This window comes from Amphibalanus amphitrite, unplaced genomic scaffold, assembly GCF_019059575.1.
Source record: "Amphibalanus amphitrite isolate SeventyFive unplaced genomic scaffold, NRLGWU_Aamphi_draft 001095F_arrow, whole genome shotgun sequence".
Classification (NCBI taxonomy): Eukaryota; Metazoa; Arthropoda; class Thecostraca; order Balanomorpha; family Balanidae; genus Amphibalanus; species Amphibalanus amphitrite.
In genome coordinates, this window is record NW_024882589.1 from 69,624 (window position 1) to 94,272 (window position 24,649).

General features: G+C 55.7%; 1 protein-coding gene across 3 annotated transcripts in view; it reads right to left on the reverse strand.

Annotated features, from left to right (window-relative positions):
* LOC122370072 (protein rhomboid-like) overlaps positions 1 to 23,852 on the reverse strand; it is a 34,298-nt gene extending 10,446 nt beyond the window's left edge. Inside the window, exons 1-3 of one of the 3 annotated variants that reach the window (XM_043345334.1) lie at positions 23,737 to 23,852; positions 13,452 to 13,564; positions 12,429 to 12,546 (exon numbers count right to left, since the gene is read on the reverse strand). In XM_043345334.1, coding sequence (XP_043201269.1) covers positions 12,429 to 12,546; positions 13,452 to 13,564 — 231 coding nt within the window. In that variant the 5' untranslated portion in view covers positions 23,737 to 23,852. Of the gene's footprint in view, positions 1 to 12,428; positions 12,547 to 13,451; positions 13,565 to 14,062; positions 14,119 to 14,988; positions 15,106 to 23,736 lie in introns of those variants that run through there. The other 2 variants (XM_043345335.1, XM_043345333.1) reach the window with 2 other exon arrangements.
* Between the last annotated feature and the right edge of the window lie 797 nt (positions 23,853 to 24,649).

Here is a 24,649-nt window from a genome sequence, read left to right on the forward strand (position 1 = left end):
TGGTGACCGCCGCCCCCGGCCTGCACTGACCGGCCTGACCCGGCCTGGCGCCGTCTCTGACCGCGCCCCGGCCTCCCCGTCAGCGCTCCTGGCGTCGCCCGTGCGTCGCACGCGCCGCTCGCGCCGACTCCCACGCGCCATGTAAACTGGGCCACATACTCCAAAACCGTGGAAACCTGGAAACCACCGGCGATGAAAGCGCAGGGGCGCGCCCAGGCCGCAGCCCAGGGCGGTCCGTGAGCAAACTCTCCTCCGAGGCATCTCCCACAAATTCTCCGCACCCTTTCCCTCTTTCAGTCCCCGAGGGCGAACCCCGTACCCGAGCCCGCGGCGTGTCACGGCCGACCCGGCGGCCTGGCGGCGCCGCTGGCGGCCCGTTACGATCGCAGCAACACTGGTTCATCGTTCACCGGGCACCGGTCGAGCGTGGGAGCCATGCGAACGGTTGCTCCCACCGGCCGGCGCGCCACACAGAGCGCGCGAGCCGACTGGTCGCGCGCGCGCCAACCGCCCCCGCGCGCGAGCTGACCACTGACCAGCTCAGCTGCTCTGCTGAGCCCAGCTGCCCTCCTGGGGATCGCGGGCTGTGATGTCGCCGAAATGCCACAAATCCAGCGCTTTGGACAGCTATATCCGATTCCATATGTTATACAGGCTCATGAGCTTCGCCGTGATATGACTCGGAATAAGCAGCTTCAAGCTCTCAGGACGTCTGTTCTCGCTTTGTTATTCGAGCTCACGTTTTTAGCCGGCCCCTTTGAAGGGCTGAAGCTCCGCGGGTGTGCCATACTGCAGCTTTCATTTATATTCCGTGTCAGTGTCAGATCAAAGGGATGAAAACCGGGTCAGCTTTCAACCCGTTCGCGCACGTACCGAGGTACTGATGGCACACGCAGCGGCGTGGCTCAGAGCGTTCAACCCTGGCGAGCTTCCCATCCACACTCTACCGCATCCACCGGATCACTGGACCCTCAGAGTTATCGGATTTCGGGCTCTGTAAAGAACCATCACATCCGTCCGCTGCGCCCGGGCCGCAAATCACTCCAGCGAAGCTACTCGGCCCGGCGAATATTGAGGCTCTCCCAGCACGAGTGAAGAGCCGTCTTCAGAAATCATTCAGCCCTCGACCGGCGGGGTTATAGCTCTCCAACTGACACAACAGACATTTGGAGCGGACGTCTGGCCTGGCGTGTTCATACGTCTGCTGCAGTCGGGCAGAGGGGAGAGGGAGAGGGGGAAAGAGGGGAGCCCCGCCCGGCGGCAGCTGCGTCCCCCGGGACTGACAGACGCAGCTCTGCAGCTGTCTGTCAGGCGCAGACGAGAGGGGGCGTGGCCGCGCGCCCCGCCCCCTCGGCTCCCCTCAGACCGGCGCGCTCCCCTCTCCGGTCCTCTTCTCTTCGCGCCCCCTCTCTCCCCCCGCTCCAGCTATCCCAAAGCGTCCGCCGCGCCGTCGTCCCGCAGTAGGCTCGCCCATCTGTCTGACCTGTAGCCGGTAGGCCCGTCCGTTTGTCTGTCTGGTCTGAAGCGTCTGAATGTCTGCCACTGATAGGCTGTTACGTCAGCCAGCGGATGGAACACTCTGAATTCGTCAGAACTAAAACGCCGCCTCTGCCCCGTCGGAGCACTGGGCGGCGGCGGGGATTTCTGTGGTTTCCGAGAGAAATCCCCAGAACAGAATGTTTCTCCTTATCGGCATTCGTCAGACACAAGTCATGCTCATAGCATTCAACAGCGGTGAAATAAATAAATGAGAATGCATGTAAGCGCTCTAAGAACGTAGTACAATGGAGCATTTACGATAAAAACAGCAGTTGTTATTTTGTCTCAAGTTAACCGGCAATATTTGCTACAAATAATTAAAAATGAACCATTGCCCTCAATGTGTCGTAGAAAAGCGACAGAAAGAAAAATTAACACTTATGCGACCCCTTCATATCGCTTATGATAGGGACTCAAATTGATACGTCTGGGCTTTCTAGGACTCTATTCTTCTCTACAAGACAGCTAGCCTCATCATAGGGTATTTAACGTACATAACCGTGCTAATGGGCGAGACGTTAAGTGGTCATTATCACAAAATCAGTCCGCTAAGCGACAGCTAATGAATGGGAAGTCCAGAACAGAGTCGTAAAAGTTGACGGATCAGATAGTCCTGGTCGACAAGAAGTTTCAACTAACTGGGGTTGTCGTGTGTGTTCCCACTCTCATGGAACACTCAGCAGCAGCTAGGTGACGAGACGCCGGCACGCAAGAACTCCCAACTCTGTCCAAAGTGCCATTAACACTTCACACTATCTGGGGACGTATCACGGAAATCTACGCAGCGATAAGAGAGAATAACAGTCAAAGCTAACAACATCAATTTACTTCTGGGCTTCTGGCAATAAGAACCAGAGGCACCGGTAGCAACAATGAACTCGAGGGACGAGGGTTGTAAAACTCACTTCAGACGAAGCACTGAACCGAATGAGCGATGGTTAGGATCGCCACAGTTTGCTCATTTAACTCCCTCCACCGGGCCCAAAATATGCTCTCGGCTTTTTGTCATTTTTCCTCGCCGCCCGTTTCCGCGGAATCTGCCCTGACAAGTCGGAAGCAGCCGTCTCCAGTTCCCCGGAGAAGCGCCGCTCCGCCCGAGCTGCGAGCCGATGACATACGAGCAGTTATTTCAGGGGACAAACCCCGGCTTTTAGCCGCCCAAAAACCGACAACACCCTCTCATCGTCGTCCGCGTCGCCTTTTTGTCCGCTGTCGGCGCGTGCCGGATGACGCAGGATGACGTCGGAGGGCCAGGTGACGGCGGCGGCGGCGGCGGCGGCGGCGGCGGTAGCAGCAGCGGCGGCGGTAGAAGTGGGACAGCTCCCGCGGCCGCCCCGGCCGGGGGACCCCAGTTTCATCAGTTGACAGCTGGGCCAACATTCTGACAACAGCGGATCCGGCGGAGCGGGGCGGGGGCGGCGGCGGGAGCGGGGGTTCCGGCTGCGGTCGCCGATGACGTCATTGTCGACCTGGCGGCGGATGTCCGGACTCCCCCCTCCCTCCCCTCCCCCTCAGAACACTGACTCGTTCAGCGCGGGGCGCCACAAGTTGTAATGAAGCCATTATAGCATTCTCCGATGAACCCTCTTTCAGTGCCGACCGGCGCAGGCACAGAAAAACTGCCTCCTGAAGCATCTTCACCAGTACGCCGTAAATCTCCAGCTGCGACATTTGTGGCGTTTCAGCTACGTTCTCGCCGCGTGTGCGTCGCATTTGTCGCGTTTCTGCGGTGCGTCTGCCGCGAAAGGTTGCCACGTGGCGTCGATATGTCAAACGGCGAACCGTTTCTGTCTGGCTTTGTCTAAATACCGGCTTTGGGCTCATTATTCTGTGAGGGAGGAAGGGCGCGCATGGAGGGAGAACAGGGGACTGAGGAGAGAAGAGGAGAGGAAGGGAGGGGAGACGCAGACCAGACGGCCGGCTGGGGTGAGGAGAGCTCAGGAATGGCTGAACCGGTCAAACGCGTGGACCAAGGCCACACGTGCGTAAAGGCTTAGAGCAGGCGTTAGGAAACGACTACTATTATGAGGTGGCAATTAGTACCTATCTTTAAGCTCTTGCTTTTAGCAGCCTAATATAAAACATCGTTAATATTATATAGAGCATGACAATATCTTCGTTGATGAATTTCAGCTTCGGCTTTGAAAATGCAAAAGGCAAAAGCTAGTTATGATAAAGCCGCTAATGTGCGCACTGCGCAAGTCAAGATATATCGCTAAAACTACAGGCAATGGCCAGGCCTCAGATCTACGCCCCGAGACCCGCGCGCACCAGTTTGATCCGGCGCCCGTATGGCCGAACGCGGCGCGGCGGGCAACACGATGCTGACCCCATGACCCCGGTGACCTGGGCCGGCGACCCGGGCCGGCGCGGGATGATCGGCTGTGACCCCCGCGACCCCGACCCAGCCGGCCGGCCCTGGGAAAGTCGAGTGGGTTATCGGCACGGCGCAGCCAGCGCGTTCGAAACGCCGAACGATTTCTATTGGCCCACCAGATCACCGCAACGAATTCAACTTTGGTTTTCCGTTAGAAATGACTGGGTTGTGATTCACGGCCGCCAGCGAGGAATCTTGATCGCGCAAACGCGTGAGTGTCGACAACGATAAAACGGAGCGGACAGTGCGAGCGATGAGGGGAATTTCCTGTGGCAGACGCTCCGAGGTGCACCGGTGACCGTGACGCACCCCTCGACAAGAGCAGCACTGCAGACGGGTCCCGTTGTCCGAACCAAGATCTTATCGTCTTCGAGTTTGATCCCCTAAGCTCTCCAGTCCGCTGCTCTCGGTAAAAATCTCGCCTTTAACCGGCCGCGCTATTTGGAAACAGTTTCGTCCGAGATAAAACGGCCCGACTTGGCTAATCACGTTAAATGAATTCCCAGCATCTGCGATAGAAATCACCGAGCATGCGACACTGGTGTAATCGCTTCACACGGTGGAGAGACGAGTTCACACGGACCTTTTCACAGAGAGCTGCCCGAGCTGTAGAAAGCGTCATGACCGAGTGGTCTTCGCACCAAACCACTCCGAAATCAGAGATAACGAGCTCCAGATACCAGCACAGCGGAACTTTGGAAACAAGCGGCTTGTGGAAAGAGGTTTAACACAAAGACTGATCAGAGCCCCAAATCTAAACAGTGTCGAAACTCGAAACCACCGACTTCCACAAAGATCGATCTCAGACCAGAACACCTGACTAAGAGAAAGTGTGCAAGAAAGGTACCACAGAAAAATGACCGATGACGTACAAATGCTTCGCAATGAAAAGAAGATCCCATATGTATGTCGGATGTTAGAATCTGCCCTTCACGGCCCGGTTGTCACCAGGCCGCGCCCAGATCGTGACAGTCCTCTCACTCTCGCAGACATCTCGCCCGCCCGACGGGCGCGATCCGACATATCTGATGTCGCCCCGCGCCGACACGCGCAGCGCGTTTGATACGTTTGTGGCGCGGTTATAGGCGACATGTCACGACACAATGTTGCTGCAGAGAAGCACTCATGTCCCCGGCTCTGGCCGCGTGCAGAGGCATGCCCGCAGTTTCTGCCGCTGGTCCGCCGTCTGGACAGAGCAGATGTGACACATTCCATTGTCGGAGACACGCCGAGCACATGTCCGAGACATATTGGCGACACGCGAGAGAAAACCGCGACTCAGCGCGTCCCCACGCTACTCCAATAGCGTGAACAGCGCAGCGCGGATTAGCTGGCCGGCTTACAGGTACTGGTCAGATTAGACGGCCGAACTACATATAGATCAGTCGGGCAGAAACACACGGTTACAGCAGATCTGAAATATTGTCAGCAGAATAATCTGAACATAAAGGTTATCAGGGTAGCGTATCACAAGTAATAAAATCGTATCACTTCTTGAAACAGCTCAAGCTTACGTAAAACCCAACAGAAACCACAAGCCATAAAACGGAATGTTAAAAATCCACTATCCTTGCAGTCAGGACAGTCAAATCACAGCTTCTGGGCATTACTCAGTATATCTGTGCAATACGCATTCTGTAATACCCAGGTGGAATCAAAACCCCCTGGAGTTATCCGCTATCCTATATCACGCAGACGACTATATCCGCCAGGTCGGCCGTTTTCCCATGACCCCCGCTGCGGCCCGCTCCTCCCATACGCCCGGCTACACCCTGATCTCGACTGCACCCCCTCATCAACCTCCCGATCGCCGCCAATCAGACACTCATCAATAGCGCCGCGCCGTGCACGCCGCATGCACACAGCACACCTCACGTTCCGATCGTGCACATCGTGCAGTGCACGGCGCCCGGCGGCGGTCGTGCAGGGCGGCCGCGTCTCGTGGGAACTAGGATAGACCCGGCGGCCAGCGGGCCATAACTCACCGCCGGCCCGCCATTACCGACTGCATGAGCGGCCGCTGAGCGCCGCCCCGCCCCGCCCCGCCGGGGGGGGGGGGGTGACCTCTGACCCGCCGATCGGTGCATTATTGGTGCGCGGCTCCGATCGGCAGAGCCGCATCCTGGGATAGAGAGAGGTGGCCCGCCGAAACGACGACTGGGCACGGAGGGAGAGAGCGCAGAGGAGAGAGAGGATGAGGGTGGCGTAGATAAAAACAACACTCGCCATTAGTTACCTGAAGAGATGTAGAAAAGCAGCGGTGTGGTGGTAGAACAATCTTGCAAGGATATCATGGCTATACAAAATACAAATTTAATATCGCGTTATCGAAATATTTTACAATATAATAAATATAAATAACCAGTAACGACACGGATCATTCCCTAGCCGCTAAACCTCCTAAGACGACGTCTGCCGTCTCCAGTCACGCTATCCGGAGTCGGCTTTCGGTGTGCCAGCTCTAACCGGGCCACTCCCGCAGCTTCGTGAGGCCGATCAGCCCATCGTGACCCCTCCCTGACCCGGGATCACGGACTCAGCCGCGGAGAGAGAGCCGCCAGGATCAGACCGTGATCCACACCGGGATCAGCCGCCCAATCACCGCCCAGGGGCGTGGTCAGCTGACCCCGGATCAGCCGGATCAGCCCACGGGACAGAGGGATTCAGACGGGATTAAATGGGAGGGATTTCAGGTCGTGACATACCTTCTCCTATACCGTGACCCATCTGTCCGTCACGAGACCCGTCTATTCCTCTGACCGTGACCCTGCTCATGACCCGTCTGTCTCAGACAGTACCTCTCCCAGTGACCCGTCTGTTCCAGACAGTGCCCCGTTTGTCTCAGACGGTGACCCCCCTCCCCCCTCCCCGCCGCTAGGTTGGAGTCGGTCGGCGGCCGCTCGGGTGGCCGCTGCCGTGCTCCTCCCGAATACGGAGCGGCGTGGGAGGACAGCGGCGACACGACGCGGCGCCGGCCCGCCCTCCGCCCTGGACCAACGGACGCAGCGCGAACCCGGGTCCGCCCGGAGACACAGCGGATACAGGGGGATACAGGACGGACCCGCCCTCCGCCCTGGACCAACGGACGCAACGCGGACCCGGCACCGCGGGTCCGTCCGGAGACACAGAGGATACAGGGGGATACAGGACGGGTCCGCCCCAAGGCAAAGTCCGCCCAAGGCTGGACACAGAGGATAATGAAGTATCTTAGCCAACCAAGACACACGAAACCAGTGGGCTACGAGCTGAATCGCGGTACACAGACGCCAATCTTGCACCAAATCGCGCACCATACCACCTGTCTTGTATCAAAGTCCAGTCCGTCGTCTCAGTCACGCTGCTCGTCGTCCCCGTCAGGCCGTCGCCGGTGGCGTTCCATTCCCCGGCATCCCACGCTGGCCGCCTATCTGGGCGGCATCGAGTGGCCGCCTCACAATTATGTCCGCACCCCGGCGGCAGCCATCCATTTGGGCTGCTGCAGACGGCACCAGCGCGGCCAGCGCGCGCGATAAAGACGCCCGACACCGGCCGCTTAGTTAATGGCCGGTTAATTAGCCGCTGATAATGGCCAGTAATGGGCGTTTACCGGGTAGCCGGTGGACATCTGGGCGCAGTACCCGCGCCGTGTCAATCGGAGGAGGTTTATCGCGACAGCTGACGGGCGGTATACATATTGAAGACTCGAAGAGGAGAGGATGCAGCCCTGTCGCCACCTGGAGTGGTTCGAGAGGTATGTCGACGGTGGCTGATATTGCTAACAGCTGTCTGCAGATGTGGACAACGACGAGCAGCTGCAGACTGATCAACTGCAGACTGCAGGGCGTTGTAACACCTCATTTGGCGGTCTCTGAATGTAAGTATCTGAAATATGCATGGCGGTAAGACATTATGTATAAACTGCTGTTTATAAATCTTGCGTCTTAAAAAAGGATAAACCTGTGCAGAAAGTCTGTTCCCGTCACCCGCAGCCGTCCGAACACGACTCTTCCCCTCAGAGACCATCAGAGACCATCTTAGACAGTTCGCGTCAGAAAGAGCTGTCATCGTGCTCATTTATCATGCCTGACATCCGCCCAAAGCCACCCTGTCACCAGACAGCCTGCTCCTGCGATGGCAGATCAGAGATCTCTCACTCGTTGGCTGACTGCTCTCATGGCAAGGCTGTTAGGAATACTTAGACGGAACGGGTTTTGGCACTGATACCTATCTGGAAGAGCGAGGACGCAGAGTGATTCCCCGATTGCTCATTTTTTCGGGGACTTCACTGTTTCCCCGAGCAGAACATCCCCTGGTATTTCTGCGGATATCTAATTAAAACCGTCACTGTCCTCCTGCACGCGACGAGCAGCCCTCTCTCCTCTGCGGGGCGGCTCTCGTCGCTCGCGTGCTGAGCCGCTCTCTAATCCGCGCGTGCGGGAGACGCCAATGAGCCCGTCTCGTGTCGCCGCTAAGCTGCCTCGTTTAGCTGCTGGGACGCGTCATCCTCAGCCGGCCGCTGCCCTCCCCGTGCGGTGTCACGGCAGCTCCGTGACCTCAGCTCGGGCTGGCTGCAGGGCGGAGCCGCCGCGAGTGGGGGGCGCATATAGGCAGCTTTTCGGCCGCGCGGCTCCGGGTGGGTCACAGCTGTGAGGCCCGCTCGCCCACATACGGACGTAATCCTGAGTGATTCTTACCGGGTCCGGACTCTGAGTCATCCTCTGTGCCCGGTTTGGACGCATCTCTCGCGCCCACGGAGAGCTTTCTACTCATCCCACGGAACACTTCGTGTCCTAACCGTCAGGCAATGTCAACAGCATTCCCCTCTATCTCGGGACCAGATTTGTGCCGTGACCAAAAATCAAGATCCAGGATCCTCAAGGTCCCACGGCAAATTCAATTTCTAGAATCCAAGGTTTCCAAGGTCCCACGGCAAATTCAATTTCTAGAATCCAAGGTTTCCAAGGTCCCACGGCAAATTCAATTTCTAGAATCCAAGGTTTCCAAGGTCCCACGGCTAATTCAATTTCTAGAATCCAAGGCTTCCAAGGTCCCACGACAAATTCAATTTCTAGAATCATGGTTTCCAAGGTCCCATGGCAAATTCAATTTCTAGAATCCAAGGTTTCCAAGGTCCCACGGCAAGTATACATTGCAGGATCCACAGTCCCTAAGGTCCCACGACGAGAATGCATTGCAGGATGCACAGTCCCTAGGGTCCCACGCCAAGTGTGAATTTCAGGATCCACAGTCCCCAAGGTCCCATGGAAGTATACACTTCAGAGTTCAGGGTCCACAGTCCTCAAGGTCCCACGACAAGAATACATCTCAGGATCCAAAGAATTCAGGGTCCCACAACAAGAACTAAAACAAACTAACATTCTGATGAGCAGACTTACTTCTAAATATTCTGCCAACGGATGCCCAGCAACATTGAAAGGGGCAGAACCTATGCAAACCTGTGGTGGTTTTATCGCTTACCAACATAGGTAGGGGAGCTTCAACACAAGTTAAAGATGATCATAATATCGATCTCTCCTTCTCTAGCCTGAAAAATTCATAAAAATATAGGTAGGTAATAGGTACCTTGCAATTTGTATTGTCATGTCCCTTTCAAATCAATCTTACCTGATCAGTATGAATGTAGGATAGCACCTTACAGTTATTGAAGACAGACATTCAAGTATTCTTTCAGGCAATATCAAAAAGCCAGAAATAAAACCTACAGGCTTCATAAATATGGAAAAGTTGAACTGGATAGGTATATGCCTTCCATTTTCTGCACATTCAGTTACATAATACCTAGGATAAAAACTCAAATATGTTCCAAGTCTTGTTTGCGCGAGCGCTCACAGAAAAACTGAGCGATTAAGCCAATAGAATTAGATTATCAGCGAGCGCAAACCTTACTTACTGTTCATTCACATTAGCTTGAAGGCTCTGAACAAAATTCCATCTGACAATTTTTTCGTCAGATGGTTCTTGGCAAGGTTCTTGGTCGGCAGATTTTCGTCTGACTTTTTCGTCTTGCATTTTTTCGTCTGTACGAATTGATTTGGTGCATTTTTCGTCTGAGTATTTTTCTGTCCGGCATTTTTTCGTCTGGACGAGGCGGAAAATGTCCTTACGAAAAAATGTGCGGACTTAAAAATGCACAGACGAAAAAATGCAATAGACGAAAGTCTGCGGACGAAAATCTGCAGACGAAAATTGTCCGACGAAAACCTGCTAAACGAAAAAGTTGAACCGTCATGGAATAATTGCTTATATTGAATGCTCATTGTTCAATGGTGATTTGATGACTTTCAAAACAAATAAGTTTGACACTTACTTGGTCAGTGGGTAGGTAGCTTCCAAGTAGCTTCAAGCCCGGCATATCACAACCCAGAAAATATGTGAGGTGAGATGAGATTAGAAAAGAACTTTCCAAACCACCACTGTCCACTATTTGACAGTTTCATAATCCATAACATTGATAATGTAAAAAGCTACCAGGTCTCTTGTTCCAGTTCTGCCTCACAGCCATGACAACGATTTGGCTCTATATATGTCTACACAGTCTGGCTTCCAGGATTCTTGAGGTCCCTCAACAAAGTGATGGTGTAGGTCCAGACCATTCTCCTAAGATTCCATGACAAATAATAAAACTGTGACTGAAGGTTTGCATTCTGCAGGGTCTTGCAGCATACCAAAATTTTGAGGTCCTGACCCCTGGGTTTCCATGGTTTCACGGCATATGAAATGTTGAGGTCCTGGGTTTCTAAGGTCTCATGTCACATGAATTGTTGATGTCCTGGGATTCCAAGGTCTCGCGGCATTTGCAAATGTTGATGTCCTGGGATTCCAAGGTCTCGCGGCATATGCAAATGTTGAGGTCCTGGGATTCCAAGGTCTCGCGACACATGCAAATGTTAAGGTCCTGGGATTCCAAGGTCTCGCGGTATATGGATGGTTTAAGGTCCTGGGTTTCCAAGGTCTCACGACAAAAATGACAATGCAAGGTCCAGGATCCATCAAGGTCCCAGACCTTGGACTCTGCGAACCCTGGATCTCGGATCTTTTTGGGACCTTGGCACAAGTCTGCTCGGGACAGAGGGGAAGGTGGGCTGGCCACTGAGCGGTGGTCACCGCTGGTCGCTGGTCAGCAGGCCAGCGGCACAGCGCTGGGCGGCGCCCGCCGCTCGCCGGGTGACCCGCCAAAAGCCATCGGGGGCGGACGGCACGCGCCTTTTCTGGCCGGCGACTCTCATTGAAAGGCAGAGCTGCAGCGGCCTGTATGGCGCCAGTGAGGGCCAGGGAGGGGCCGCCGGCGCCGGCGAGGGGTCAGCGAGGCGACAGGGGCCTGGAGAGGCCTCACGAGAGGTCCCCGGTTGTATGAAGACGGCCCAGAATGTCAGGTACGGTGTGGACAGCGCAGCGCGGTGGGAGCTGTAAAACACGCCCGCGACATCTGCGACACTCGGCAGGCAGTCTACGGGGTGCCGCCGGATTCAAACAAACCCCTGCCACTAGCATAGAGGGGCTTTGGATCCGAGTGCGGAACTTCCAAACAGTTCCCGCAGAGCAGTGACGTTTCAGTCCACACAGAGAAAGCCTGCACAACCTGAGCAGCGAGCGCACTGGTGGAGCAAATTCAGAGCCGAATGAGAGTCTAGAACTGTCGCATATAACATGCCGGACTGCCCGCTGCCAGCTCCGGTCTTTTTAAGGGCGTGCCACAAGTCAGGAGCGGCACTGACGCGCCACAGGTCGCGCCCTGTAATGCACCCACTCGCACCATGGGCAATACATCCTAAAAGATGTAAATGCCGTCTGAATTCGGCGCCGGCGGCGAGTGCGGCGCCAAATGTGGCCGTCCTGGCGCCAAATTTGGGCCGCCGCTCGCGCCAACACGGTGCCGGCGACTGTGCAGAGGCTACGGGAAAGGAGAGAGGAGAGAGGGGAGAGAGGGGAGAGAGCGGAGGTCGCTCGGAGCGCCCCGCCCCCAGTCCCGGACCAGGAAGACGGCAGTCTGCCACTCTGGGCGACGGTCAACTGGTGCAGCTCTCCGTTTCGGGGTGGTCTCATCAGGGGCCACTCAGCGGGCTCATCAGGGGCCACCCAGTAGGCTCAGGCGAGACAACCAGGTGGTCTTAGAGGTGGCCACCGAGATGATCAGGAGGGACAATCTAGCCTGGGACAAGCAGAGCCTGAGCCCAATGTCTTCAGAAGGGTCCGCGCGGTTGTAGTCTTGCGGCAAGGTTTTAGGTCATCAAAGTCTGGTGGTCGGGAATGGCACTTCTACACGCAGAGGCACTACTTGACCACCAGTTAGGAGGGAGTCGCTCGCCGTGTTTTGTTGGCTGATTTCGGCGCTTACTCGACACTGGTACTGTGTACTGTCTCTCAGTTCTCGGTACTCGGTATTCGGTACTCGGTACTCGGTACTCGGTACTCGGTACTCGGTATTCGGTACTCGGTACTCAGTACTCAGTACTCGGTACTCGGTGCTGTGTACTCGGTACTCGGTACTAGGAACTCGGTACTGGGTACTCACCTCCAGCAGGGTGACCGATATGATGAACAGCGGCGGCGGGCAGCAGCGGTAGTGGTCGGCGTAGTACTTGCGGTCCCGCTCGTCCGTCAAATACTCGTCCGCCACCATTTTCACCATTCTGCAACACCAACACAACACAACAAATGAAACAAAGATGCACCTTTAATGACCGACCGCCATGCAAATGACGTGATTTATTAGCAGCTAAGAATCACTGACCGCTCATTTCGCTGCACCTGGGGCCATCTGCTGGCTATAAAATAACATAGCAACCGATATGGCGAGTGGCTCGTACTCATCATCTCGAGACAGCCGAGACGAAAGTGAAAACACGGCACGTGACTGGAATCGAGCCCGCCATCTCACGACGGCCGATCCGGGCATTCCGCCGGTTTGTGGCAGCGGAGTGACGGGGGGGGGGGGGGGTGTAGCTTTGGGTGACGGGGGGGGGGGGCTGATGACAGCGGGGGCGGAGACCGATCGCGGCTGTGCGTGGGTTCAGACTGCCAGCCAACCCGCCGAGCAGAGGTCACGCGGCGTCGCCTGCTATTTATATTGACACCTGACCCGGGCCGGACGCGTGACCTACACGGACGCCCGACAGAAGAGTGCCCGCCGCCGGCGTGCCGTCAATTTCGCGCCGCGCCGCCGCCGCTCTGACGAGCTGGCAACCGATACATCGCGCGGGGTCGCGCCGCCAGCCCGAGACCAAAAGAGGCGAACGGCCATCGGTCGCATCGATATGCAGACATGAGCAGGGGCGGCCGCGAGGCTGTCTCTAGGCTGAGGGAGGGGCTGTGGACAGGAGTCTAAACTGGCTGTGGAAGAGGTGTAGAAGGGGGCTGTGGATGGGGCTGTGGGGAGGGACTGTGACGGGAGTTGTGCCAGAGTTGTGACGTTGTGCCGGTCCGTGACTATGTCTGGAACAGGGCAGGGTGGGGCTGTAGCAGGGGCTGTGAGCGCGGGGATGTGGCAGGGCTGTCTCCGGAGCTGTCTCCGGGCTGTTGCCGCGCTCCAACTCACCTCTGGAACGGTGAGATGGGCTTGGTGATCAGATGGAAGTCGTTCTCGCTGCGCACCTCGCGGTCGCGGTGGTGGACGGCACACTTGAAACTCCGCGTCCGTTTCCCGGTCATCTACGGAGGAGAGGTCACAGCCCACAGGTCAGAGCTCGGCCAAACACTCGCCCCAAACGCGGCGCGCTCACACCATGGGGCGACAGCTCGAAAGCAGAGCACCAGGTTCGGCTATCACTAACCCGTTTGAATGTATAATGCGCGAACAAAATGCATTATTTATCTCGCTATTAGAGCAGGCGGGCCGCCCGTAGTCGACTCTGCATCTCAAGCAAGGCCGCGTGAAGTGTCGTGCTTGTCAATAATTTGAACGCGGTACCTCAGTCAATGTCTACGAGAGAGTGGTATGTCACACGCGGCCGGGGTCCGCCCTTTCGGAGAAAACACACTGCAGTACCAACAGGGACGCACGGCCCGCCGGCCAGTCAGGAGGCGTGCTCGGTAAACTGGAAAGAAACCAAGGAAAAGACGATGCACCTGCATGCGATGCCTCTGCAAATCCGCCAGTTTAGTCCGCACGGCCCTGTGTGAAACAGGATTAGAAACGAATCCCCTTACAATCTGCACGCTAGGCATGATACTTCCGCCGGCGGTGGCGCTCCGCCCTGGTCTGCCGGCGGAGCGTCCGGCGCTGTCTGGACCGGGGGTCTGTGCACCCGCTCCTCACCCAGCCCAGAGCACCCCGCTGAAAGGTAACGCGTGGCGCGCGGGGCAGCGGGCCGCACCGGGCGTAAAAACTGCCCCTCCCGCCGCCCCGTCCGACTTTCCATTATTCACATTCTGTTCCCCGACTCACCACGGCAAGCGAGTAAATGAGCCCAGCCCAGGCAGGCCTAAACAGACCAAACTAAGACGGTCATGGGCCAACTCAATCCAACCAAATTCAATCCTGCACTAAGGCCAAGGGACCAAAGTCAACGCCTTTCGAGCTAACAAAATCCAGCCCAAAGAAGCTTAGATAATCACAGCGAAGTCCTCATGAGCCGGATTAGACCACGGGGTGAGACATGGCCCGCTGCGAGTTTGTACAGAAGGTGGCGTTTTTCGGGGTCGTCGGTCCGACCTTCTGCGTGCATGTGTCGGGTAATTCAGCTAGGGAGACCAGTATCGATCGCCGGCCCGAACAGGGCAGGGAGGGGACTTACGACCTGGGGAAGGCAGTCGTACGACGGCACGGCATGTTAACGACTCAGAGTCGCGTGGTACGACGCTGTGTGGACTGCGTGATTACCAGCGACAGGAGCCGGCAGACGGGGCATAGCAATGGTGTCATTAATGATGTGTTAATCAGGTCTCGACGCTTACAGGCCGTTTCAATGAATGCAATTGAATGTTTCACAAGGTGTTCAACAAGACAGACATTAATCAGACAAGTAGTTACCAAACAATGCAACTCCGAATGCAGATACCATGTAATACACAGTGGCGAGGGAACGAACGGTTACCACGAAATTAATCACGAGTGGGTGCTTCTTAGTTCTTACCCAAAGCGACGGCCAGCCAATCAAGCGCACACTGCTGCAGTTTTCTTCCTGACGTCTAATTCTCGACTTTCTAAGTATATTCTTTACGAAATAAATCCTTCGTTTCCACTTTCACTAACCAGCGTCCAGCACACTTGCACCATCCACCCACCGCCGCCACCGTCGTTCGCGACACGCCGCCGCCGGCGACAGTGACGGTCACGGGGTCGGCGCGCCGGCGGCCGTCGGGCCAGACGGCGGCCCACGTGGCGCCGGCCCGCCTGCCAAGTCGTCGACGCCGACAGGGGAGGGGGGTCCACCTGGGAGTGGGTGGCGCTGGCCAGCGGCGCCGAACACGGTGACGCAACGGGACGGAAGGACGAAACATGACGAGGCGTGGAGTCACGATGGGACATGATTCGCCATGACGTGACAGGATATTGTCGGGTATATAATGCGTTTAATCAACTTTGCTTTGTATTCTTTCCTATTACTTTTGTGTGTACATAAAATAAATGCATTGCGCGACAATTCGTCCTCAATGCTAATCGGAGGGTCCTGATCAATAATTGTGGACTTTCATTCACGACCTACCAATAATATCCTCCCCATCACCCCAGCACACCTGCCGTTTGCATTCCTTCCCGACAAACACCGCCGGTAGCGGCGCTCTGACGTTATTTTCGCCGGGCGAACTCGCCGTATACCAGCGGGTGGCATCAGTCTGCCGTGGATCCGCTGTCCACCGTCCGCTCTCCCCGACAATGAGGGGCGCGGTGCGGCGGTTCCGGCCCCCTTCCGGCGGAAGTGGCGCGGTGTCGGACAAATACGGCGCGGCGGCGGCGGCGGCGGCGGCGGCGGCGGCGGCGGCGGCGCCGTAATGCGCCATGTTTGCCCGGGCGCGCCACTTCCCTTCCAGGCCCGGTGCGATCGGGCCGTATCGATCGCCGCTCAGTGGGGAGCGGAGTTCGACTCGGCTGCCCCCGTCCCCCTCCCCTTCCGCGTCCCCTCCCGTCCCCTCGCGCGACCTCCGGTGTCTGTCCTCCTGTCTATAGCCGCCCCATGGACCAGAACGGGGGTCGCGCCGGTATCCTGCCCCTGACCGCCGCGAAGCCGGAATTTCGCCATTTGAAGGATTGTTTTTCGTTAGAATGGAGTGGCGGTTTCGACAGCCGTCGGTAGATATGTAAGGGGATCATTGCTGAGGATCTGTTGGGCGCCAGGCAAGCTCAGAACAAAGTGCAATTTGTTCGGTGATGTCAGCGGAAAGCTTAAGCTTTCGGCAAAAAAAAATCATCCTCATGCAGGATGATCATTGATCAGTGATCACGGAAGCATGCACTTCCTTATAGCTGTTTTCACCGTTTAAATCATATCCTACCTCATACCTGGATCCGGGTTTCGCTCGTTGCCAGAAATTATATTTTCTCTAAAATCGTTTCATAGGATACGTGCAACTTTGCAAAATGAGGGCTACCTAGCGCCACACTTACGTCAGAAATCACTCCAAGGAACCAAGCTAAGCCGCTAAGTGATTCCCGGTTTCCCCATAGGTCACCAGTTCTGGGCCCGTTCGCGGTGTAAGCAGCCACCCATCACTCGGCCGGCCGACCCTTCACGGAACCCATCGCCGTCCTCGGTAACGGCCCTCGTTATGACTTTATAATACGGCCGGCGGCCGGGCCGTTTATTCCGCTGCGCTGTTGGCCTCTCTCGGTACCTCACACGGCTCAGAGGTCATCACTGCGCCCCCGAGGAGGCGCCCGCGGCGCCGCAGCAGCCATATCGCGAATACCTCGGCGCGGCGCGGCATGCCCGGCCCGCCCGACTCGCGAGCTGCACGCCGGCCGCTCACGGGCGTTCTGCGAAACTGTGAGCCGCACACTGCAGGCTGGCTGTCACGGGGCCGGCTGACCCGGGGCAGAGGGCTGCCCCCGGCGGTGGGCGGGCCGAGGATCCGAGCAGCCGCCCCCGGGCACAGACAGACAGACGGACCGGCCGGGAGCCGCCCGACTCCCCGGGAACGCACCGCTTCCCACCGTACGAGTATACCGGTCCGGGATGATGGGTGGCAAGAATGCGGCTGACCGCGGTACAGGGGTCAACTGATGATAAACGCCGACCCATTTAATCGCTGAAGCGATGACCTTGATCAGGTTCTACATTGAACATCGTGAGCCAAATGGCGCTCGATATTACTTTCTCGCGACCCGATCAACATTGCGGCACTGCCTGTCACTACACGAATCGAGTCATAATTCAAAAATCGACCGTAAAGCATGTGCGCAATTTCCAGCCGGCCGACCGCGCACGCAATACGGCCATTATAATTTAGCGCTGTCGCCGGCTGGGACTCCACCTAGAGCTCATCTGGCCGGCGGCGGTCGGGGCTGGCGCGGGCCGGCCGCTGCGTGAGAGGAGACTTAGCCGGCTGACCCGGGGCGCTAGGCGGCTGCCGTGACCGGCACTGGCGGACCGGCCGCCGGCGACCGTCTACACACGGCCGCAAATCACCTGCCGCCCGGGGCCCGCATTGCAGACGGGATGGAATGTGGGACGGCGGTACGGCACCGCCCGAAACGCCGCGCTGATTGGAGGACTGGGGGAAAAGTGACGTCATGAGGGGGCCAGGCGGGGATCTGATTGGCTTATCGAGAGAAATGACGTAGGATGGGGTGCCCTGAAATACTGGCTGCCGGTCGTGATTTCAATGCATCGCAATATCACGATTTTTCAGGTGATCCACAACCATGCCACCCGCGGTGTATCCTGTCCGGTAGTTAGCCTGCTCAGCGGTCCGAGGTCGTGATTAAAGTCGCATCATCAGCGCGCTAATCCCCACCTCAGGTAGATATGTTCCGTTTCCCAAACTGGTGTACCCACACCTTGGTCGTGACTCGATGCTGCCTCACGTCTGTGTGCTCCCCATTCTCACGGTGAATCACCTCCGCGCGCCGTCTGACGCCTCAGTCGCGTCACTGCGTGAATGTGCTCAACATCAATCAAATCTGAACAATAGACATCGCGACACCCTTGAATGACGTCCATTATTGCATACCACACACGCCATACTGTGCTCTAACGCCCGTTATTAGTTAACGCTCAACAGTGCTGAGATCCGTATCGACGGACCGTTCGACCCGCGAGGGACAGATAGACACCCCCTCCACCGTGCCATTCAGGGAGCGGCAAATGTCAGTCCGCCTGGCAGGTCATGCAAAGGTCAGGGTCGGGGTATTGGCGGAAATTCGATCAGCTGACAGGGTCCCGGCCGGAGTGCCAATGTCCGGGTGATTGCCATTCGCCAGTGACTCGGTGGCGATCCCGAAAACGAAGCATCGAGAGGTCCACCCTGTCCCGAGCTCAAAGACACGGCCACTAAATCGTGAAACCACGACTTATCCCCTTTTGCTGGAGTGGAGCTACGTGACTTCAATCAGGCCTCCAGCTTTCGCTCTAAGCTCCTAGCTCGACCAGCTCCAATCTCTGATGTCCCATCTCTGGCTCTCACCACTCCTAGTCCCCGTGAGCTCGTCTCGGTTTCGTGATCGGCAGCTCGGCTCCGTTTCGTGATCGGCAGCTCGGCAGCTGGCCGGAGCTTCGTGACTACCTACCGCTCCCGCAGGAGTCGGTTTCGACGGCCGCCGGGGCGCGTCGTGCGAGTCCTATTATGGATTTCTGCTCACCACTGACAGTTTCCGAGATACGCGACCACTAAATCGAGCGCCGACCACTGCTACCGAGCACGGACGGTGTTCATTAGAGTGAGCTCGCTAAAAAGGAAACTAGGGATTTAACAAAATAGGACGGTCGTTTCGCATCCTTGCTCGCATATTAGGCGCTCCATTTTGTCAATTACAGCTGGCAAAAAAGGGTCAACCTTTTCACTACGGAAGCATACAAAGCCATGCATCGAAGATCCCTCATCGCTTTTCATTAACCATCTCATCATATGTTTTATATTCTATTATGATTAGTCCTTCCTTCACAACCATCCATTCCATTCATGATTAAATACTATTCCGTTCGTCCCCATTCCGGTTCAGCTGGTAAGTTAGTTTCAGTCAGTGCGTTCCATCTGTCGTTCCATTTCGTTCCGTTCCGGCGCCGTTTCGCAATCTGCGTGGGCCGTTCGGCGCCTGGTGCCCGCCTGTCACGGCCCGATAAGTGACCCGGGCAAATGACCTCAGTCTGGAGCGGCGGCACCAGCCGGCCGTGAAGCGTCACGCGGCCCGTCACGCCAGGCTCGACCCGTGTGACGGACGGACGCACGTCACAGACGGAACACGAGCGGAGCGGGAAACGCGAACACGGCACCGTTACCGCAGGGAAACCGAACATGGAACACACCTATCCGCGGAGTTTCAATCTTCAGATTCTCAGGTCTGTGGACTGTGCTCACTTAAAAATAAGATGTGTTACGAAAACAAACCGAAATCAATTGCGTTCTTGCAAATATTCACTAGCTTTGAGAAATCGCTGCGCGAGCAGTAAGGATATTGTCATGTCAGCGATGCCAAATGCCCCCGCACTCGGCGGACGTTTATAAGCCAGCGTAGGCGACTCTGTTGCATAAAGCTCTCAAGACGTCACTGTCGGACGGGTGGAGGAGTTGCGAGTCGCCCCGCCAAGACTGATGGCTGGGTGGCCCGGCTGCCCGGGCGGACGTGCATCTCGCTCTGGGCGGGGGCGGCGGCGGCGGCGGCGGCGGCACGCCCATCCTTGCATAACGCCGCGCCTCCGCCCGCGATTGTCTGCGCGAGGCTCGCGCCGCGCCGGGGCCGCCAGAGGTGCTCTGCAGGGCCCGTCGGCGCTCTGTGCAGGTCGGCCGAGGTCGTGGGAGCACGCCCTGCGCGGAGCTGACCGGCCGGGTCAGACGGCCGCCGCCCGGGGTCACGCCCAGGTCACGGGGTCAACCGAGGTCATCGGGCCGATCAGAGGTCGCCGGGGTTATCGGCGGCGATCGGGGCACGTCGGGCAGAGAGCGATCGAGTCAGAGCGACGGACGCGGGCGAGCGGCCGGCCCTCTGTACAGCTGTGCAACTGCATCTAAAATGGGACAGTGTTGTATCTGGAGCAACACTATACGCAAACTTGACCACCGTAGCCGTGTTCTCTTATATCCATCCATTCGAACTGTTGAAAAACGTAAACAGAAAACCACGACTCTTTGCAACGCATTCTGAATCCGCTAATATACGGACAAAATATATTCCGAGCACACAAACTCAGCGATGCCGGAGATTAGAGCTTAAGGGCTGTTTACGTCAGCACTTAAAGCTCAGATGGTCGACTGCTCCTCTCAAAGCCCCGCTGCTGGTAAGTAGCTGGCCAGTGACGGGTTTTCTAAAACCCAAACGGACAGAAATGACGCCAGAACGCTCTTTTCAGTCTGATCTCGTTTCAGATAGCGTCAGCCAAACCAAGAAGTCACCTCACGATCAACGTAAAAGAGGCACACCGGACAAATACGCGATAGCTTGCCATGGTCCCAGCCGGTCTGTTAAACCGTAAAAGTACACATCAAAGCCAAGAATGGCACGCCATAGTGGCGTAAACGCCATTTGCAACATATTCGATGCATTACATAAATGCTCCGCGGCCAGCATTCGCAAGACATCCGATTTACGAGTTTCGCAGGCAAAGAGAAGGCCCAGGGAGTGAATGTGAAAACACGCTCCCAGGTTCTCAGAGGCGTGTGTCCACGGCTTCCCCGGGTTTCAGGGGAAAGAGAACGGTTCACAGTAGATATGTCAATCGGATACCAACTTTTTGGTATACCGATACCAAACCGATACCAACTTGGTATTTGGTATTTCAATCGTAATGTGTTTGGTAATTTGTTGGTATCATAAGCCCTCACTAATGTATAAGAGGCTAAGAAATCGGTAAAAAGTTGGTATTTCCCTCAGTTTCCCAAGTTGGTTTGGTTTCGGTATTTTCCCGCGGTTTTGGTTGGTATTTGGTTTGGTATCGGTATTCCGATTTTCCGTAATTGACATCACTAGTTCACAGTGTGAACCGTTCTATAAACTTTCCAAAAACAGTGCTAACTGTTTAAAAGCATAGCGCTCTGAAAAGATGCAAGTTTATGGCGCTATAACGCGAGCGGACTGCATTACCAAGATGAACAAACCATCTATTTTTGGAAACCACGCGTGCAGCGTTGAACATTTAGGGAGAATATATTAGACAAAACGGCCCATACGACATGCATGATGTGCATAACGCACAGGCTGACAAGCAGTCACGATTATATTTGGAACAGACTTGAAGCAAACTTCGCAGTTATTTCTTGGTTCTGGAAATGCGACCAGAATCAACCGGGAATAATTGTTGCCAAGAGCGTTTTCATCCTGAAATCACACGTTCTATACGCGTGGAATGTGTGTTGAACATCGACATCGTTAAACGCAAAAGGTGTCACGAATAGATTGCTTAATATCAAATGACGCCCGGTGAAAAGATATTTACAATGCCGCCTTGAAACTATTGAACAGTTGCGAAGAACACCAATCGCGATTTTCATCCATGGCACATGAGCGGCAGTGCATGTGGAGCAGCCCAGCCGACTGACACCAGTGACCTGCAGGCGCGGATACAAGGGGGGGGCCATGGGGGCCATGGCCCCCCCCTTGGCCGATTTTTTTCAAAAATAAAATAAAAAGTTAAAAAGCTGAAAAGGGGGCCTCCTGAAAATAAAGTGGCCGAAATCCGATGAGTTTTTTTTTTTAACCTACCCACTTAGTTATTTCTTAGAAGACTAGCTGAGAAGACTTCTTTGTTAGAAGATTGGTAAAGCTTTTCATAACTTGGAGGTCTCTTATACTCACAGAGATGACCACTTTTACAGGGCCTCCTAACCTGCACAGAGGGCCTCCAAGCCTGCACAGATGTCCTAACAAACACAAAATCTCTTAGCCTACACAGAGGCCTCCACTCGCATCCGAACAAAGGGCCTCCTAGCCAACACAGAGGGCCTCCTAACTCACACAGAAGGTCTCCTATCCTGCACAGAGGGACTCCAAGCCTGCACAGATATCCTCTTCGCCAACACAGGACCTCTTAATCTCCACAGAGGGCCTCCACTCGCATCCACACAAAGGGTCTCCAAGTCTGTACTGAGGGCCTGCGCTCGCATCTGCACAGAGGGCCTCCTAGCTATCACAGAGGGCTTCCTAGTTCACATACAAGGCCTCCTAGCAGGGGCGGATCCAGGGGGGGGGGGGCGATAGGGACTATAGCGCCCCCCCCCCCGGGCGACTTTCTCATTTTCTTTTTTTTTGCAAAAAAAGCATGATAGGGGGCCCCCAAAAATAAAGTGGACGAAATCCAGGCTTAAACTTTTGGGGGTAGGTAGGGCCCCCATCGATGGGGGGCCCCCGATTCGGAATAGCCCCTCCCTTGGCAAAATGCTGGATCCGCCCCTGGTGACCTGGCACCAGAGAGGCACCAGGTCACCAGCGCTGACCTGGCCCCAGTCAGCGGCACCAGGTCACGGCCCCGCTCCGCCTGCACCAGTGCACCACCTGGCTGCACCAGTGGTGCTCCAGTGACCGGCGCCGACGCGTGGGTACCAGCCACCGATTGCAGTCGGCCAGTTCAAAGCGCCTGCAGAGGCCGCCTGACCCCGGCCGGCGGCCCCTCTAAAGGCTGATTACGCTAACGCTAATTGCACAATCGTTATTTACCATCAGATTGTGTGCTTAAATTATTATGATAATAATCATTTAGAGCTGTTGGTGACCGGCCCGACACGCGATTGTCGGCTATAGCTCGGATTGTGGTGAGCAGGTATGGTGTTTGGCTGGTATAATACGGCCATCACATCCGTACTACGCCTATCATTAATCCGCCACTAAAACAGCATAATATTAACTATAAGCTGATACCCGGCACTCCTGTGTTGATTTTACCGTATCCCGTTATACGCGGAAATACTCCGAACGGCTGAAGGTGTTTGAGCTATTAGCGGCACCAGACCTGCGAGCGATTTGCGAACCCCTAATCGGTAACATCTGCATCGGCGAGTCGATTTAAACACCTCGACACAACCGATGAGACTCCAAACAGCGCAGTTTGAGCCCCACACATGTAGGGCACGGGCCGGGTCGCGGCGGCTGAGACGTATGTAAAGCCACCCCTCAAAAGGAAACGCGACGAAGGCCACATTAATAACGCGCTCAATGCACGGTATCGCACCTCGACGGCTGCATTGTTTCGTAACGGCAGCTGTTTATGGCCCGGCCTGCTAGCGTCATGAATGAATAAATTGTAGCAGGTTTGGTGAGCGGCGGCCCGCCCGCGGCTTCCCGGCGCTGCCAGCCATGTCAGGAATGAATTCCGAACATTGGGCAAATGCCGTGCGGAATATCGACCACCAAAGACACCCGACATGCAAATAAAACTGTATACATGATTTGGGAATGGGAAGGTTTGTACAGTACATCGATAACATTTCCATGGAGCGAGCGGTCACGACTACCCAAACTGTTCGATGCCGGCAGCGATGGAAGCCGGCGGCTGCGGGAAGCCCGCCGACCCCGTGGTTGTTATGCCTCCGTCAGCCTAATCGCTGTTATTGATTTCCTGTCAGGACACGCAAACCTTGGTGGTCCTAACAGTCCCCGCTAGCTCCCCTCCCACTGGGCTAACACGGAACGGTAACACATTGAGCAACCCCGTCCTCCCGTGAAACATGCGCCGACACGCACGGACCCCGCCGAGCCACCTCAGGACCCGCCCCAGGGTCACCGGTCGTACTCACACAACTCCGCCGTCCGATAATCCGACTCGTCGCTAACGACACACGGCCGACGTCGACCTTCTCTGGATCGATACAGAGGCACAGAACTCACTGCGGCACAACCACCCCGCTCGGGATCCGACCTCCGACTGCCGGCCGCCGGCCGCCGACCAGCTGCGCCCGGCCGGGGGCGGGGCCTGGCCCGGCCCGGCCGCTCATTGGTCGAGCCGCGCGGGCCAGGGGAAATGTGACGGGCAGTGCGGCACACGGGGACACTTTGGTGACCGGGGTCGGAGGGTCGGAGGTCACTAATTTAAGTTTGTTACTAATTAGGGCATACGACTCATGTTTTGAAATCTTTTTTTTGTAGATATTGGCAAGAGGACTGCCAAACTTCAACCTATTGTGCCTCGCTCATTTTCTTTACAAAATAACTGCCGACGAATTGAAATTACCTACCAGCAGGCCACATTTTCGACTCAAGTTTGTGAGGTGTTGGTGTTCATGGTTAAACTGCGAAAATTACTTTCTCGCCGTGCTTGCTACGATGTATTTATCTTTTTGCCATAAAAAACGTGATTTAAGTGACATAACTCACTTTAATCACAGTCACACCAACATAAGTTTTGAGTTGAGATAGCCAAATTGGGGACCTTGGCTTGCAACTACCGGTTTAGGCACCGGTTACCGGTTACCGGTTACCGGTTACCAGAGGCCCCAAAATGTAAACAAAAATAAAAGTCTAATAACTCAAAAACCTGTGAGTAATCTTCAGTGAAATTCGGTAGCCATCCATTTTTGCTCCTTCCGAATCACGGTGGTACATCACTTTCATGACAATCAATTGACTTTTTTGAAGGTGGGAGGTTCCCTTTAAAAGACATCAGAAAGCGAAATGAGCGATGAGTTGTAACGATACAGGTATTTTAATGTTCC